We start from the raw sequence: 17,235 nt of genomic DNA on the forward strand, positions 1-17,235 counted from the left end.
AACCAAAATGTTTTAAAAAATACCAATGACCATCTGCTTGATACTTGGTACATTGTATTTACATTTATTTGTACACACTTGTTTTGGAATTGCTATCCTAGTGTTTATGTACAGGGAATAGGATAAACAAATTTTACTCTCTCAGGTCTACTCAGATGTTTGTCCTTGTTTCTGTCTTACACCTCTCTGCTAGAAGCAGGGAGAGCTGAGTGACCAAAGATTTGACAAACCGCGCAACGGATTTCATAGATAAGGCACGATTTCTTGTACATTTCTTGTCTTTTGGATCGTGTACCATATTCCAGTTGTGAAGTCAAATCCAATTCTGGTCGCTCGGCGCTCGACATCAAGCGGGAAGAGGGTTCCATGAACTAGGGGCACCCGTGTTGTCCCGCGGCGTCAGGGAATGGCGGCGGCGCGCCCTGTGAACTCTGCCTGGCCTTGGTGCTGGACTGAGTCTTCGGCGCACTTTCCTCATCGTCCTCGGGCATCACCTGACCCTTGAACTGGGGCTGGCCTTTCTTCCAGCGGCGCAGTTCAACTGCAAGGGAACGTTGTTAAGCCATCAGTGAAATATTCCACGAAATTCAAAGATATTGGCTGACTTGAAGGTAATCTACAAGCAGATGTCGGGGGGCTAGAACGTTACGTTCTCCTAGCTGCCCGTCTGTTTCATAAAACGCCTCAGCGCGACAGCTAGGAAAACGGAATGATTTATCCATCCCAACATCTGCTTGGAGATTGCGACCTGAAGAGCGGTTTTCAGGTTGTGCGGGAAAGGGGAGTTTGTAATTCGTAAGTAAACATCATCAGGTGGATACCGGTGTGCTCTATATAAATCTCTGAGGAGGTGTAAGGCTCAGTTCTTTGTTAATGAAATTCCTTTGAAATAATGAGAGATAGGTCTCTGAACAGTCGCTGCCACGGTTGAAAAGGTGTATTACAAATATGTTACCAGCCGGATGACACTTCGTATCAACTCAAAAGTAACGTATCAAAAGCGTCTTGCTGCGATCAACATCGGAACGACAGTTGTGCCAAGTTGTGCTTTGAGTCTCTCCAAGCAGATGTAAGATCCGGCTTTTTAGATAGCTTGCATTACAGATCCCACTGGATATTTTTTCCTCGGATACGTGAGGTTTGATACGTTCTGATAGCTGAAGGGTTCTCGTTCATTGGCATCCATTGATATTATGATGAAAGTTCCTTTAAAGTGCAATTTTCAACATAAAGAATTTGACTTTACTACGTTTTTCGACTGCACGACAAAAGAATGTACATCTAGAGATTGTGTAACACAGGCTAGAATTCTACGCACAAAGATGAACTGTCAAGCTGTGTATATAGACAGACAGTCACCCTTGGGTAGCCTCTATCAGGCTTCGGGAAGCGGCTGAAAAGAGTAGAAATTGGCCAAATAGGTGCGGCAAACTGTACTCTCTAGGGGACCAACTGCCCTGGCGTGTTATCTCTCTATTTGGCCAATTTCTGCTCTTTCCATCCGCCGCCCGAAGCCTGGTAGAGAGTAACCCTTGGGAACTCACTGGCCATCCTGACCATCTGGGCTCCCCAGGCCACGCTCCAGAAGTATCCGACCAGCATGAAGGTGATGGTGATCATCTGGGACAGCGCCACCACCACGTTCAGGTACAGCGCGTGGCCCAGGTCCTCGTCCTTCTGGTTCGGCCCGGCGTTCGGGTCCCGCACTCCCCACTTACACAGCAGGGAGAACCCGGATAGCAACGTGCCTGGAGACAGGTACAGCACTATTAGTGGTGTATTAAATAATGAATGGATTATATGTATACATTTTTGCCACACTGGGCTAAGTACAGGCCATCACAAAAGATGTTCAATGGCTACTAGGCACACCATATGGCATTAACTAGCAAATATAACTTCTCCTTGTGTTCCAGTAATATATGTGTGACCATCCATTGCGGTGCATACTTAATTTGACCAACGTAACCACAATCGTAGTTGATTGGACTTCACCGATGGGAAGTAGGTTCTTGCGCGCATTGGTCTACGGTCTCTAAATCATAATACCGTGCATCATATTCCAATTCTAGAATAAAGGTCACACAAATCCAATTTTGGTCGCTCCATCGACTTGTGGAAAGGAGGCCGTACGAACTTGGTGCCATGTTAACGTTAAAACATTATGTTACATGCTGTACAGAGCGTAAGGGAATGGAAGCAGCGCCCTCTGAACTGCCCTGTCCTTGGTGCTGAACCGGGTCTTCATAACACCTTCGTCATCCTCAGACTGATTACTTCCTTCTCTTCTTCCCCACCACTAATCGTGAAAAAAATTCCCCGCGGATTCATCTCCTAATTTCCTTCACGCCAGTGACCTTCAAACGTTCCCGGCGTTGCCTGAGTGACCGACATGTCTTGTGACGGCGCACAATGCGACTCGCTAAGTGATCCATTAAGAATTCAATAAAAGGATACGGCCCCTTCTCCCGGTCCGCTCGGCTCCCGCCGTGCCTCTCTGATTGATATCAATGACAAGAAGTGAAACGCACGAAGATCAAGTTAACTGCAAAATTGAATTCGTCAAAACGGTACGACTTAACGTACATAAAGTATGGCAGTAGCATTACGCGGACGGATGTTATATAGTCAATAGAACGTTTAGGACGGGGGATGATGATGGAACACAATTAGGTACCTGAATTATTGATGTCGCTGGACAAACGGAGTTCTCCTTTGTGGCCTCTTAATATCATTTGTCAACTCTCCAGTGCAAAGAACCGTACGCGAAGTACACTGTGCTATTATATTGGAACAAACTATAGCAGTAACCACATGCTGACATTCTGATGAACCAACTAAAGAACTAACAGAACAATTAGAAAGATGTCTTTCAGAGTTTCAGGACATTTGTTCACTAATAAACTGTGCCTACCAGATTGCTTCAACTATCCCGGGACATTTAATTTATCTATCCTTAACTTCTTAACGAGTGACTTTTTCCTCAGTACACAAACACATATAGTTCCTACCCGACTTCATGAATTGTTGGGAAAATACATGTTTTATAGTTTTCGACAAATAGATTGAATGATTGTCCAGAGAGGTCATAAAGTTACCATTTGCAACCGGTAAATTACTAAAATTCTTGCAAGCTCAGTCCCTTATCAAGGACTTTGACCGATTTCTACGACCTTTTTCAAGTCGTTGGGGAGGTCTGGTAGAGACTAGACGCTAGACTAGACTAAACACATCGGATACCGACCGAACCCGGGTAGGAAGATGTTGAGGAGACAGCAGATGATGGCGAGCGGCAGGGACATGTACGGGATGACCTGCTTCATCTCGTCGTCGTCCCCTCCCCTCCTGATGACGAACGGCCGCTTGCCCTTCTTCCTCTGAATCTGCTGCTGAGCTTCTGCTGCGTCTATATCTACAAGGGGAATGTCAGCTTCTGCGCACAGGATGGAGTAATACCACAAAATCAGACAAAGTCAGAAAATCGTCAACTAGAGAGTCTCACCAGCCAGACCGCACAGGGAAGACCAACCACAGACTTTGAAATCTTGCTGTGGTTGTCGATACCTGAATGAGCATTTCATGGTTTTCATGAAAAGATTGTGATTGTATGAGCAGCTCAAGTTATAACAGCAATTAGCTAAACACAAAAGTGCCTATCAGTGGTGCTAGTATGAGATCAACGATGATGTAGGGTAGTACAGAGAACGTATACAGAACCTACAAGCAGTATCAAAGGTGTGGATGTTAAATTCCAGATATTCACTAAACCTCACCTATTTCTATCTGAGGCGAGAGATGATCATTCTTATTCTATTTCATATAGTTCTAAAGCGGTACAAAATGGATATAACATAATAAAAGGGCAGGTACATGCGTGTCACCTAAATCAATAGCAGCAACGCCATGTTAGTGACATGGAGAACTGAGTGTACCTGCTTTGTCGGCGTCTTCGTCATCCTTCTTCTTCTTCGAGCTCTTCCGCAGGAAAGATTTCTTAAACGACTTTAACCTACTCTCTTTCTTCTCCTTCTTTGATTCTTTCTTGCTCTCTTTCTTAGACTTTTTCTTGTCGGAAGATTTAGACTTGTCCTCCTGTGCTTCTTCCTGCTGTCCTTCCTCTTTGGGTTCTTCCTGTTTGTCCCCATCCTTGTTGTTTTCTGCCCCCTCAGTTCCGCCGTCCTGGTCCGTGTTACTCCCTGTTCCATTTTGCTCTGCTGTCTCTGACTCCTGAGTTGCCTCCTCAGCTGGAGGTGTTTCCGTTTCCGTCTCTACCTGATCTTCAGGCTGTTCTGTGGTCTCATCACTCTCGTCCAACGCCGGGTTTCTGATACCTTCAACCGGGCCTTCCGACAGGCTCTTGGGGTCCAGAATGGAGACTTTCCTCCCGGACCCGCGTTTGGACCCCGCGCCCGAGGCCTTCATGATGGAGACCTGTCTGGACAGCTTGTCCATGACTGGTCGGTGCTGTCTGTCGGCGAGTGGGGGAAGTCTCGCCGTGCCTTCAACAATCAGAGAACCGGTCTCCGATATGGTGGAGACGCTGGGTCGTCTCTTCTTCAACCTCTGTTGAGAGGGTCGCCTCGATAAAGAGGGCTTCCTACCTATTAGGACCTCTTTATCACCCATTGTTTACCTGTCTGCTTCTTTTCAGTAGAAAGGTTATGATGAGTTCACAACGCAGATATATCACGGTGTTGTTGTTCAGCTTGTCTTTAGAATCGCTGTCCTCCCTTAAACTGCTGACTCCGAGCCGCGTCGTGATGTCGTGCGGAAAGAAACGGTGATAAATTCGTGACGCACCGCCGCTGAATTCCTTCGCAATCCTGAGTAGCTGGTGACACTTCACCATTGGTCTGTTGTGACACACCTGCGGGCCCCGCGGGATGCCCTATTGTGTGTTGTTGTCCCTGCGGAAAGCCGTTTTGTCGAGAGAAGAATCGGCATCCTTTCCTCTTGTCCCATTGGAGATGTGTATAGAAAGTGGGTGTAAACAGTTCTTTCTATGATTACCACAGGTGAAGTCGGCCGGACGTACGTTAATCTCCAAGCAGATACAGGGTCTGGCTCATTGTTCTATGCATGGTTTTCGAGTCCGCGTATTTCGCGTCACCTTCCAACTTAAAAACTTGGACCACTAGAAAGGCGTATAAAAAAAATGAAAAACATGCGTCAAACACTGCGTCGGACCCTACATTAGCTTATCATATCCTTTTTTTTTGTCTGATGCATAACTTTTCTGACTGCTACTCGTACCTGGTTTCTGACAAGACCTAGGCGAAACCTGCCACCAACACGGACAAACGCGACAGTACGACGAAACGCAACGTTCAGACATTACAAACACTTAATTTTATTTCATCTCGTTTTCATCTTACAAATATAGATAATGATAAGGAAATATTCATAAAAACCTCAGAAATGTTACAGAATTTTACAAATTGTCAAAATACATCCACGGCCATCTTTCGCACCACCCTTATACGTATTTCACAGTTGTCCATAATGTCATTTTATCTGTCTACGCCAGCACCATTCAAGAACTACGAGTTCCAATTCCGATTAATGAAAAATTGGCACAGAAATTAAACTATACTCATTTTTCTGAGACTTGGACAGCTGCCACGACAAGAGAAGTTTTACATGGTCTATGAACCGTGCGGGAGTAGACTTGTTTGTTGTCATACTATCAACTTTTTTCCGAACAAATATCGTGTGTTCCACCGGTCTGGGATGCGTCGTTCATCATTAGATATATCTCAACATACACTTTACGTACTGAGTTAGATCAATTTACCTTATACATATATATATATATATATCAAAGCAAAGCTGCATAACCACATGAAAAAGCTATATCGGTACGTGGCTTAAACAGGAAATACTTTTATTCGGTGTTACAAATTCCAGCTTTGGCTTGCGATCTTTCCAGAATAGCATCTTATAAAACGTCATATTGTTAGATACACCCAACCTCCTATCCACTAGAGGCTGCTACCGCTGAGCGACCAAAACGTTGACATATTGCTCAACGAATTTCATAGATAAATACAATATTTTACGTCTTGTGTTTTGTTATCTCTCCTTGAACATACTTTTTCCCGTTGCGTCATGTTCATGGGTCACACAAATACAATTTTGATTGCCGTATGATCGATCAGCGATCTCCGTCCAGTGGAAAGGAGGTTTTGCAGCATTAGTTATTCTGGCACAGACGTATTTTCCACAGTAGCTTTACATCCATAACACTCACGACATGCCTCGTCGGTTGATTTCTAAGAAATTCTATCTCTTATCTGAACGGCTTCCGTTGTTACTCCAATTAATGTCAGTTATACATCGCCATGAAAGCGCGGGAATTGTGGCTGTTGTCGTGCCAAAGGCTGGTGGTCGTCCCCTGAAACTTCCGTAGGGTTACATTCAGGGACCGTTCATTTTTCACTACGCCATGTCCGTGTGACTCCAACCAACCCTATCAACGTACGGTCCCTGCAGCTGAGCCCTGTTAGTAATTGATGATTTACTACATTCTAGGAACCTGCTGTATCTTCGCCTACAAATTTCGTCTACCTGTGCGTCAACTCTTTGCTGAAGCCCCAGAACTACGTCATTCTTCTACCCTGATTCTACTTGTGAGGAAGAAAAGGTTTTAAAATGTTAAGATGGCTACTATAACAGCTATATAATATCTATTTGTGTAATAATTGATCGGTCTGTTCCTGTTAAGAGGAGGACACATTATTTGAACACTTTCAAATTAACAGCTTTTCTATAGCGTGGATCGTCCGTTTTCATGATAATCTCTTCATTTCCTGAAAAAGATGACACACACACACATTTCGTACAGAACATTAGTGCAGGAGTGGGGGGATCCATCCTGGTGTGAGTGGATCAAACCTTTCAGTCAGGCCTTATGTAGCTGGTAACCAGTTATGAGAAGCAAACAAGCCAACCAACGAGCAGTGCACAAATTTGAAAGCGATCAGGACTAAGACTGACATTATAAGATCGATCATTGCTCAAACACACACCACCATACCTTTGACGGGTTCTTACAGGCACAGTGTTGTAGACCTGGCAGGAATGCAACAAAGCATGGGAATGCATGCCTCCCAACGTGCGAAATATGGTCTAGCCTGGGTGCCATCCTCCGTAGTTACAACCGGCTCTCCCGTCGGCGTTAACTACGAAGGATGTTCAGACAATAATGTCTGGCAAAAAGCCACCAAGGACAGGCAATGGATAACCTACTCGAGTGCGTACTCTGAAGGCATCGTGCATTGTGTGCAACCGACAAGTGCGAATGGATTATATTCATGAAACAAGCTTTTTTCAGCATCATCCTTTGGCCCTGGAGGCGCAAACATCCGTGTTAGCCGGGTCTGAGCGGACAGCAGACGACTCACTCGTATCGCTCGATGACTGCCACTGGCTCCTCACCCTTCCGCCCTGGAGAAACACAAACACAAGGGAACTCTGAGATCCGAACTTGAAAGTTCATCTGTGTTGTTAGGCCACACCAAGTAAATTTTATGGATGACGTCCGCGCGCGCATTGATTTTGGCCTGTTCCTAGAAAAAAAACAAGAAATTTCGCTTCCTGTAACTATGACCAAAGAGTCACGACAGTGCTGCAAATCGTGAGATTGACGTGAAACCCGTAACGCGAAATGGGTAAAGAGCAAAAATGTGATGAAAGAAACAGGACAGGACGACAACTGCTGTTCCACCTGATTTATTGCTATTTTGATGATGAATGAAAGACTTCTTGCTTGTTACACTGTGTCACCTCATTCAATTTGTGTCCTAACATTTGTCATCTCTTAGTATATTTCTAATCCAGGCATCTTGTTTTTTAGGGCCCATCTTGTTTTTTTTTCGCCCTCTCGCATTAGATTTAGGGTCTCTAAAGGACGTCATCCATAAAATTTACTTGGTGTGGCCTTATAACTCATTCTAAAGTAGGATTTAAGATTTAACGTGATGTACAGTAAGTCCAACCAGTCAGTCACAGGCTGAAAAACTCCTCAGTACCCCACCCCATCAACCCACCACAGTGTTCTTGTCAGACACCCATCAGTTCTGGTCAGATCTGATGCTCCCATCACTGTAACTTATTGCCTCCTAAAGTTATTGCTATTTCTAGAACACCTCCACGCCAATACATAAGGTTATGCAACTATTCGCATTACCTCGTGGGAACAAAGCGCGGGTTTCTCCCGTTCACGGGTACTTCTTCATTCTAAAGAAACTTGCTTTCGTAATCTGTTACACGGGATCTCGGGATCGCTGCAAATCCACTTCTGTTCCCTAGATAGGTGTTATTTATAGGCTGCCATTTCATAGCACTGGCTTGACGTGCAACAGCGAGTGATACATACAGGTATTCTTCTAGCTTATTGTGAGTGGTGATACATTTTTATGGTACACGGTACATCAGAGTAGTGTCCTGTGTATCGTGGATAGCCGCTAAGCAGTGAAAATATGGTTCTTTTGAACGTTGCAACACAAGCCTCAAAGCAATCTTCCTGGCCGACGTTTCGAGTTTCGACGTCTTTGAAGTTATGATGAAAAGAAACATATTTTCCCTGCTCAGAAGCTATTCAATACACGGGACACTTCTCTCTGATCACCCGCTGATGACGCTATTCACGCCTCGAGCTCCAGGCAGCGTTCGCAAAAAGTGATTGGCATACGCTAGCGAACCAAAACGACTTGTAAGAGCACTTTATGAGGATTTGTGTATAACTGAATACCGTGAAGTAATAGGTGTGACAGACAGGTGGACGTTAAAGATGCGCCCTGTGGGGTAGTTTACAAGGGGGTGTTTCAAGTTCGGGAAAGGGAGGAAATAGAGCCTGGCAGAGAAAGAAATGAGCCTGTAACACCAATTTTGGCTATTCAAGGAGGGATTGTTTATCAAAATGGAAGTGGTTGGTAACCCTAGTCAAGGAACTGATGGTGGTAGCTGCGATTTGGGAAAGGAAGTGGTTGATAAGATTAAAGACACTGATGATGTGCTAACACGATAACTCATGGTGTGCAGTTGGGAAATTATCCTTAATGTGACCATAATGATCAAATATCAGATTCAGCGTGGCTAGAACATTTTAAAGGTCTTAACAAACACGCTGATGCTATCAGTGATAGTAACATACGCGCTTCCACAGACAACGTGGACTTCTCCCCCCTCCCTCCCTCGCCGGAGAATTGTACTTTAGACAGTCTTATAACAGGGGAAGAACTAGACATAGCAATCTCCAATCTAAAAAACAAGAAATCTAGCGGGGGCGATATGGTTCTAAATGAAATGTTGAAATGCGGGAAGACCATACTAAAGAAACCCCTTCTACATATTTTAAACTCATGTCTACAAAACGGTTACTATCCCAAAGAATGGTCTCTAAGTCATATTGTACCTATACATAAATCCGGGGACACTTCACTTCCAGACAATTACCGAGGAATCTCCATAATTAGTTGTCTTGGTAAACTATTCTGCTCCATTTTAAATACCCGACTAGTTAACTATGCTGAACATTACAGCCTTCTCAAACCCCAACAGGCCGGTTTTAGGAAAAACTTTAGAACAACCGATAATCTTTTTGTACTGTCTACTTTAGTTAGCAAATATCTAAGTAAAAATGCACGACTATATGCCTGTTTTGTAGATTTTAGTAAAGCATTTGATTCTGTTTGGAGAGATGGACTTCTACGAAAATTGACTGAACTTGGAATAGGAGGCAAATTTTTAATGACTATCAAAGACATGTATTCCAAAACAATAAATTGTATCAAAACTAACCGCGGTCTTACCGAAACTTTCGTAACTAACTGTGGGGTTCGACAAGGCTGTAACCTGAGTCCAACACTATTTAATTTATACATTAGTGATTTAGCAAATGAGTTTAATGATCATTCTTGTAACCCCCCATATTACATAATAAGAAAGTATCTTGCCTGTTATACGCAGATGACTTAGTTATATTTTCTGAATCTAAACGGGGTCTACAAACATCTTTAGATAGATTAGAAACTTATTGTAAAACATGGAAATTGAATGTTAACTTAAAGAAGACCAAAGTAGTGGTCTTTACAAAGGGAGGCCGTCTGCCAAAAGACTGTAAGTTTTTGTACAACAGCAATGTAGTAGAGATAGTTACAAACTATTGTTACCTTGGTATTGTTGTTAATGCAGCCGGTACGTTCAAGGCAAACAACAAACACTTATACAACAAAGGTCTGAAAGCACTGTTTGGAGTCAATCAATCTCTAAACAAAGCCAACGCGACAATATCTGTAAGAAACAAACTTTTTGACACATGTGTAAAGCCAATATTGTTTATGGCTCCGAAATTTGGGGATCATTCAAAAGTCCAAAATCATCACCTATCGAAGCAGCTCATTTAAAATTCTGTAAACAATCTTTATACGTTCCCAGATCCGCCTGCAATCTTGCCGTAATGGCGGAATTGGGGCGTTATCCCCTCAAACTAGAAGCATCTCTGAACGCCATTAAACACTATATCAGAATACGCCAGAACGTGCCGGTTGATAGTCTCTCAGCAGACGCTCTATTATGTCAACTTGAACTGGATGCATCCGGCGCTAAATGCTGGGCTTCGGGAGTCCGCAAGACGCTAGAGGAGTGTGGTTTTGCCTACGTATGGAATTCGCCGATGTCGTGTGTCTTAAATTCTTCACAAATTATTCCATCCCTTGATCAACGTTTAAAAGACATGTATTTCCAAACTTTTACAGCAGAAATTCGTAACAACAACAAATTACGAACATATAGATTACTAAAAAATACTTACCACGAGGAAAAATATCTGAGAATTACAAACATTCGACACAGAACAGCCATCACAAAACTCCGGATAAGTTCACACAAACTCCACATAGAAAAGGGAAGACACAACCACATTCCTCTACAGCAAAGGATCTGCCAATTTTGTAATCTAGATTATATTGAAGATGAATGCCATTTTGTAGTTGACTGCACATTATATAGAAATGAGAGGGATTCCCTCTATACTTATGTAATAGATAAGTTCCCAAGCTTTAGACATTTAGATAGAATAGAAAAATTCGAATTCCTCATGAATCTTGACAAACCATGTATAATTAGCTCAATATGTTCGTACATCTTTAACTGCGTAAAGAAGCGAGAAGAAGCTGAACCTGTAAATAGTAGATCGCATTAGGTTATATAGTATGTAAGTGTCATTACTGTTTTCTTTTCCCTGTCTACCCATGACCTGTACTTAGCTCGTTAGAGCACAAGCGTACAATAAAGGTCTTTCATTCATTCATTCATAATAATGCCGTTTCGTGCTATTCTGACTACATAGGCTCAGCTGTGAATGACAACCAACTGACAGCGTTATTTTCTCGTATTAGTCCTGCTATTGACGGATATTAAGAGAAACGTGATTCGTTTTCCAACATAGCCACCGACCGGGGCCGTTCGTAGGCTTAAAATAAAGTGCTCCTGGTAATCAGCACGTGGACGCAGCAGAACAGAACGTGAATGTCATTAGTCTCGTGTCGGGCCGGGTGGATTAGACAACTAGCTGAAGGACACTGTGCGCCCACACGTGAAAGCACGAATCGGCTTTTTCATGTAGCACAAATGCAATTACTGCCCAGGAGATGGGATGTGCTCGGGTGTTCAAAATCCTTCCATCCTCTTCATCTGCCGTTCCTGCGCACAATCACGTCATCACAGTCCATTATAGAAATTGGTCTGTTTTGAAGACATTTCTTGCTTCCTACCGATTGTATTCCCGTCGTATTCTAACTCCAGCTCACTCCACTTATCACTTCTCTTCCAACCATTCAGTAGGGAAGCGACCAGAGGAGCGGACTGCAGCTAGAATAGGGTGGCTACTCGGCTAGACTTTCCCTGGAGTGAGTTGCACCGTGAGGCCTTTTCTCTCACTATCACTGAGCCCCGTGGCTGCAGGCGCCAGACGTGCCGGCGGGACACGACACTCAATTTGAATTCATCGCGCATTGCCAGCCGGAAAGGACATCCCATTAACACTGCATTTCTGTCTCATTTTGGAATCATTATAACGGCATTCCGCGCAGCTCTGGTTTGTTTGCCTCTAGATCGCTTCTCACCCGCCGTCATTTCCTAACTGTGAGTTGGCGATGTTTTACTCCAGCGATGCGATGGAAAGTCCATTGTAACGATTTTTTTTCAAAACTTTATTGATCAAGAGACAAAATATATACAAAATATACAAAATATACACACATACACAACATATATTGTAACGATTTTTACATTCTTTTTACAAACCAAAGACACAGAAGACAATTACAGACATAGTGACGGTTCCTTAAAATTGACTAGACTCCACCACAAATCCTTACACTTGGAGTATACGTGTAAGGCAACGTAAAGCCATTTAAATGATCATATTATCTCCCAGGGTCGGGCCAAAAGAGACGATATTGTTACAGGTGCAAGTGGGATCACAGACGGATGCCATCTAGATTAAAGTCCAGCCCCTTGGGCTTGAGGGATCAAACATGGGATGATCCCTAATCCTACTTTCCAGACAAATATCTCATTCCAACTGTGCCACGTATCGACATGGCGGAGAGAGGGATACGTTATCTAGGTCCATCATGAGCCTGTGCGATCCTGCAGATGACTGGACTGCCAGTCATCCTTATATGATCTTATATGAAGCTCACTTGACATAGCAAACATGAGAATAATCAGAACAAAATGCTGTTGTGTTTTGTCTTTGTTTACATGTTTAGCATAGCCCGAGTGCTATCCTACTTATATATATGCCAAATGTAGGTGCATAAAGACTATAGATATAGATAAGAGGTATGAATAAACTGACTGAGGATGAAACTCTATAGAGCAGCCGTTTTAGAAGTTATCCTTCGGTAGAGTTCGCTGTTTGGGGGCAAGAAAACCCTAATTTTCTGTATACACATACTTTGTCCAGTTATCTGTTATGTAGTCTGTCAACGTAAACTACCACTGTCCGAGTATTGGGCCCCTTCCCGCCCCGCCGATGTTGGCCGGACCGCTACAAGCGGGATTTAATCAAGCTACTGTAATTGCTGTTACTGCTGGCCAAATTAAACAGAGTTTGTGGCATAGTGCAACTGTTGGCTCTCCACAGGGAAATTATCAGCCCGCCTCACTCATCCTTCTACAGGTTTGACCATTACCGGCTGACCTTGCCTCAGACCGTGTACTTGCTGAAGGCCGTCCTGGTACAAATGTGTGTGCCGATCAATTCTGCCATGCGTCTATATTGCTTTTTGTCGTCAGAAATACACGTAAAGGCTAGTTTAGTTACCGCGTACTCATCAAGCAGAGGCTGATGAGTAGACCGTTGCCTTCTCCTGATTGGTACTCCTTGAAGGAGTCGGCTGTCAGAATTCTAGAAAACGGGGAACCAATCAGAATGTAACAATCTCCTAGCCCAGACTAAACAGTGTGGACTGATAGTAAACTTTAGCCAAATAGGGAGAAGAATTTGCCAGGGGAGTTTGGCCATCCTGGAGCTCATTTGCCTGTGCAGTTTCCAGGGGGAAATGTTGCCCTTACCGCGGCTCTCTCCCCTGGGCCAATCATTGGTCCTTTTTTTTTTGCTAAATTCTATACTACCCATAACCCCTTAAGAAAGCTTGATGGAGCCTAACGATATCCTCCCTCTTCAACCTTTGCTTGGTGAGCAGTCATCGTATCTCTCTTAACTTAATTCATTTACCTCCAATCAACCCACATGAATATTGCTTTGTCATTTATTTTGTTTGATGGCAGCCGGCGTCTTCAACTATAGGAAACTTCACGTTAGTAGTGACAGATCACAGGGACGTTCATGTGTGTTTCTCACAGTTTTTCTCATTACATGATGTTGGTCTTCACTTATTCACAAGACAGCTTCGTGGAAACGCAGTTCAAACCATGGCATACGGCAGGCTGTGATGGAGGGGATTGGCATGCTCAGACACTGGTGCTCATCCCCGGCAGGTGATGATGATGATTATGATGGTGATGATGATGATGATGAGTCCTAGCTTGGATGTTCGGTCTCTCCATCAAACACACCGTGATGGTTTCTAGTCGTCCCTTTGCGTGGAGATAAGGAGCACTGGCTCAGGAAACTGTCCACTTAGGCAAGCTCTCAGCGGGCTGATGTCTTCTTATCTACTCTACTAACGTGGTATGTCCCACCAACACACATCTTCAACGACCTTCTATAAATAATGCCTCACAACATCGGACCATTTCAGTATCCCAGGCACCATCCATCTGTCATCCAACTAGATTGTGGAGGCAGAATCGTAACGTTTTCTGTCTAGTCTTCCAAATCGTTTGTAACAAAAGCGGCGAGCTAGAAAACGTTACGACGTTGCCTCCCAACATCTGCTTGGAGATTATCATCGATCCAGGCCACACTGCAATGCCTAATTATCCATGATGGAGCTAGCATAGGACGAACCATCTGGAGTGGTATTAAGTTTCATCCGCTAATTTGGATTCCCTTGAAATGCCATAGATATGATTACAATAATCAAACTGCCCCCGGAGTTACGCTAGATAAAAGCCGCGCACAGCGTCTGGCCCACGCCGCGTTGCCTTGCTACACGTCATACTCTACCCTATCCTGTAATGGCGCGTTGCCGGTTTGGTTGTTCCCGATCACCCACACAAGCTCACAAGCAGAGATAAGGCTATCTGCTGCGGTCCGCGGAGATGCCCTGGGGAATCACGAACTCTCTAAATTACAGCCCAAACGATCGGTTTGAGACCGGAGTAGATCGTTGCTTACGTATATCTTTCCATCTTTACGCTCCACTGGGCAAAGAAATTGCATCATTACGTACCATTGCAGGGCTGATACCAGGCGGCGCGGCGAAGGTAACGAGAGTAATGATATTATGGCTGGCCATCAATTCAAGAAATTGACCTGTCGTGTTTTTCATTCAAACACCAAAAGAAGATATACTGTGGCGCCGTACTGAAGCCATTCGCTTATACTAGCCGCACCACAATGATAGAATCTATAGCGCATGAATGCAAAAAGTCGGCGTAGAATATTGAGAACGTTACAGGCAGACAAAGCCGTACTTGTTCATGGAATCTTTAGATTTACGATGTGGCTTTCCGAGTAACAGTAATTCGTCTTGTACAGCTTATCTGGACTCAACTTCTTGGGCTCAAGTTGATTTTTCGCCCAGTAATTTGCGACGCCCGGCGAGACTAAAGCAGACGTGAGGCGTGGTGGTGACAGGGCTCCCTGGAATCAGGTGTGTTAACAAGCGGGGGAGATGGATACCTGGTCGGCTAACAAACGACTTCCCACAAATGGATACCAGTCGATAAATACGGATAGCCTGATGAGTGTGGCCAAAGAAAAATGAGTCAATCCACAAGAAGTACCTGTACAAGACGAATGTCGCAGTTATATTTCCAGAATGAGGCCGAGGAGGCAGCTTACTTCATACAGAGGAGGTAATTGAATGTCACGCGAGGTTACATGCAGCGCAGTTTGTTTTGCTCTGATGGATATTGAATAATCCTGGTGGATTTGATTTTGTCGACACCGGAAAGCACTTATCTATTTGTTTTTGCTGGTACACATACAGCCAGGGTTACCCAACTAGCGAACTTTGGGAAAGCATTAAGGAAAAGCACTAAGGCGTTGAGCCTAGGTATATGTAAGGCTTAGTGGGATAAACACTTTACTTTCTCTTGTGACGCAACATTTCATGGAGTTCAGTCACTGGTTGTAATTCAAAAGCAGTTATGTCACCTAGATGTTGCTTATGTGCGCACAGTTGGTTTATCTCTGTTTTGTAGTCATTATTCAGTAGCGCTGCATGTTACATACTTTTATTGGGTAGTGAACATTTGCCAGGCGGAATAAAAGGTGTGGTAAAGTCGTCTGGAATCCATGCCACGTAATGCAAACGACGGTTGGTGGCAAACGACTTTTTCATTGGTAACTTTTCTTGCTTTCTTGAAGCGCAGCTAAGTTGTAGTCAGGGGGAATGCTGGAATAACAACTTAACTACAGAATTACGGAGAGTTCATAACTACAAAAATCTATAGCAATTTTCGATTTTTTTTTTGCGAGATCAAAAAAACAATTCATATCAACAATATACAAACATACAGAAATAGCACTCATGTTTTCTTTCATTTCTTTTTTAGTGTTTGTTGAATGTTGTCTTTCATATCATAGTTTTCGTTCCTGGAAACTGCCACGCCGGGTCCCGGGCTGGAAATGTGACTTTAGTATAAAGAATCACACTTACATGAGATGACGATGAACATGACTCCCCAGTAGAAGCTGAGGATCCAGCCCACGATGATGATGGCCAGCACGATCTGCACGAAGGCTGCCAGCAGGCAGTACGAGAACGGCTTCGTCTTCGGCTCGTCCTTCATCCCCGGCACCGGGCAGCACAGCGTGAAGAACGCCGACAGGAACGTACCTGCACAGACGTGGGGAAGAGTTTGTTTGTTTGTTTATTAATTTGCTAATGAGAGAATCTACAACAGCAAATAAATGATAAAAGACATGCCGCGGGTAGAAGGCAACCTGATATCACTCTCCCCCCATCTTAAACAGCGTATATATCAAGGTAACAAAGTAAAAGAAAATTGTGTCTGAACAGATGAGTAATCATGCCTACCAATGCAGTGGTACATCATACAACGCACTAATCCCTGAGAGTACTAAAGATTCACGGGCATAACATGCAGGCTTAGTACTAACAGTCACAAAATTATTTTAAAGAAAGTAATAAAGAAAAAAATACTATACACCACTACGTTTTAACCTCCTTTGTTTAATACCTCTTTAAAACACATCACAGCCTAAACCTGGAGATGCATTCGCCTGGTTGAACCATAAACTGAACTACAGTGAACCGCATCGTAATCATTAGCATTCTGTGATAGCCACGAGTCGCCAGTGCTTTACGTAAAATAAAAATCTATCTATACAACCAGTTGACATTTGCTGACCGTATAGGCCCTAATAAACGGATCTTGGTGATTTGATATTATTGATGCATTTATTAGGGTAGAGACTCATGTGCAAGAGAAGTAATAATGTTGGAACTGAGTTGATATGTCATGCCACCATTGAGAACTAGTGCACATCCGCAAATTGCTCTGTAAGAGGAATTATCAACCACTTTCTTTGGCCTCCCAATGACGTAAATATTCAAAATGTATCAGGTT

At 43.6% G+C, this 17,235-nt stretch overlaps 2 protein-coding genes across 2 annotated transcripts in view; both read right to left on the reverse strand.

Moving 5' to 3' along the window:
• Positions 1 to 236: 236 nt before the first annotated feature.
• Positions 237 to 4,936, reverse strand: LOC109482254 (uncharacterized protein DDB_G0286299-like). The gene is made up of 4 exons (XM_019784945.1): positions 3,933 to 4,936; positions 3,245 to 3,433; positions 1,545 to 1,748; positions 237 to 541 (listed from the first exon to the last, which is right to left on the reverse strand). The coding sequence occupies exons 1-4, from the start codon at positions 4,624 to 4,626 to the stop codon at positions 372 to 374; spliced, it is 1,257 nt and encodes a 418-aa protein (XP_019640504.1). The 5' UTR covers positions 4,627 to 4,936; the 3' UTR covers positions 237 to 371.
• Positions 4,937 to 5,326: 390 nt separating this feature from the next.
• LOC109482633 (protein stum homolog) overlaps positions 5,327 to 17,235 on the reverse strand; it is a 20,966-nt gene continuing 9,057 nt past the window's right edge. The window contains exons 3-4 of the mRNA XM_019785438.1: positions 7,404 to 7,446; positions 5,327 to 6,809 (exon numbers count right to left, since the gene is read on the reverse strand). Coding sequence (XP_019640997.1) covers positions 6,803 to 6,809; positions 7,404 to 7,446 — 50 coding nt within the window. The 3' untranslated portion in view covers positions 5,327 to 6,802. The remainder of the gene's footprint in view (positions 6,810 to 7,403; positions 7,447 to 17,235) is intronic.

Source organism: Branchiostoma belcheri, unplaced genomic scaffold (assembly GCF_001625305.1).
Source record: "Branchiostoma belcheri isolate BF01 breed outbred unplaced genomic scaffold, Haploidv18h27 scaffold6, whole genome shotgun sequence".
Taxonomy (NCBI): Eukaryota; Metazoa; Chordata; class Leptocardii; order Amphioxiformes; family Branchiostomatidae; genus Branchiostoma; species Branchiostoma belcheri.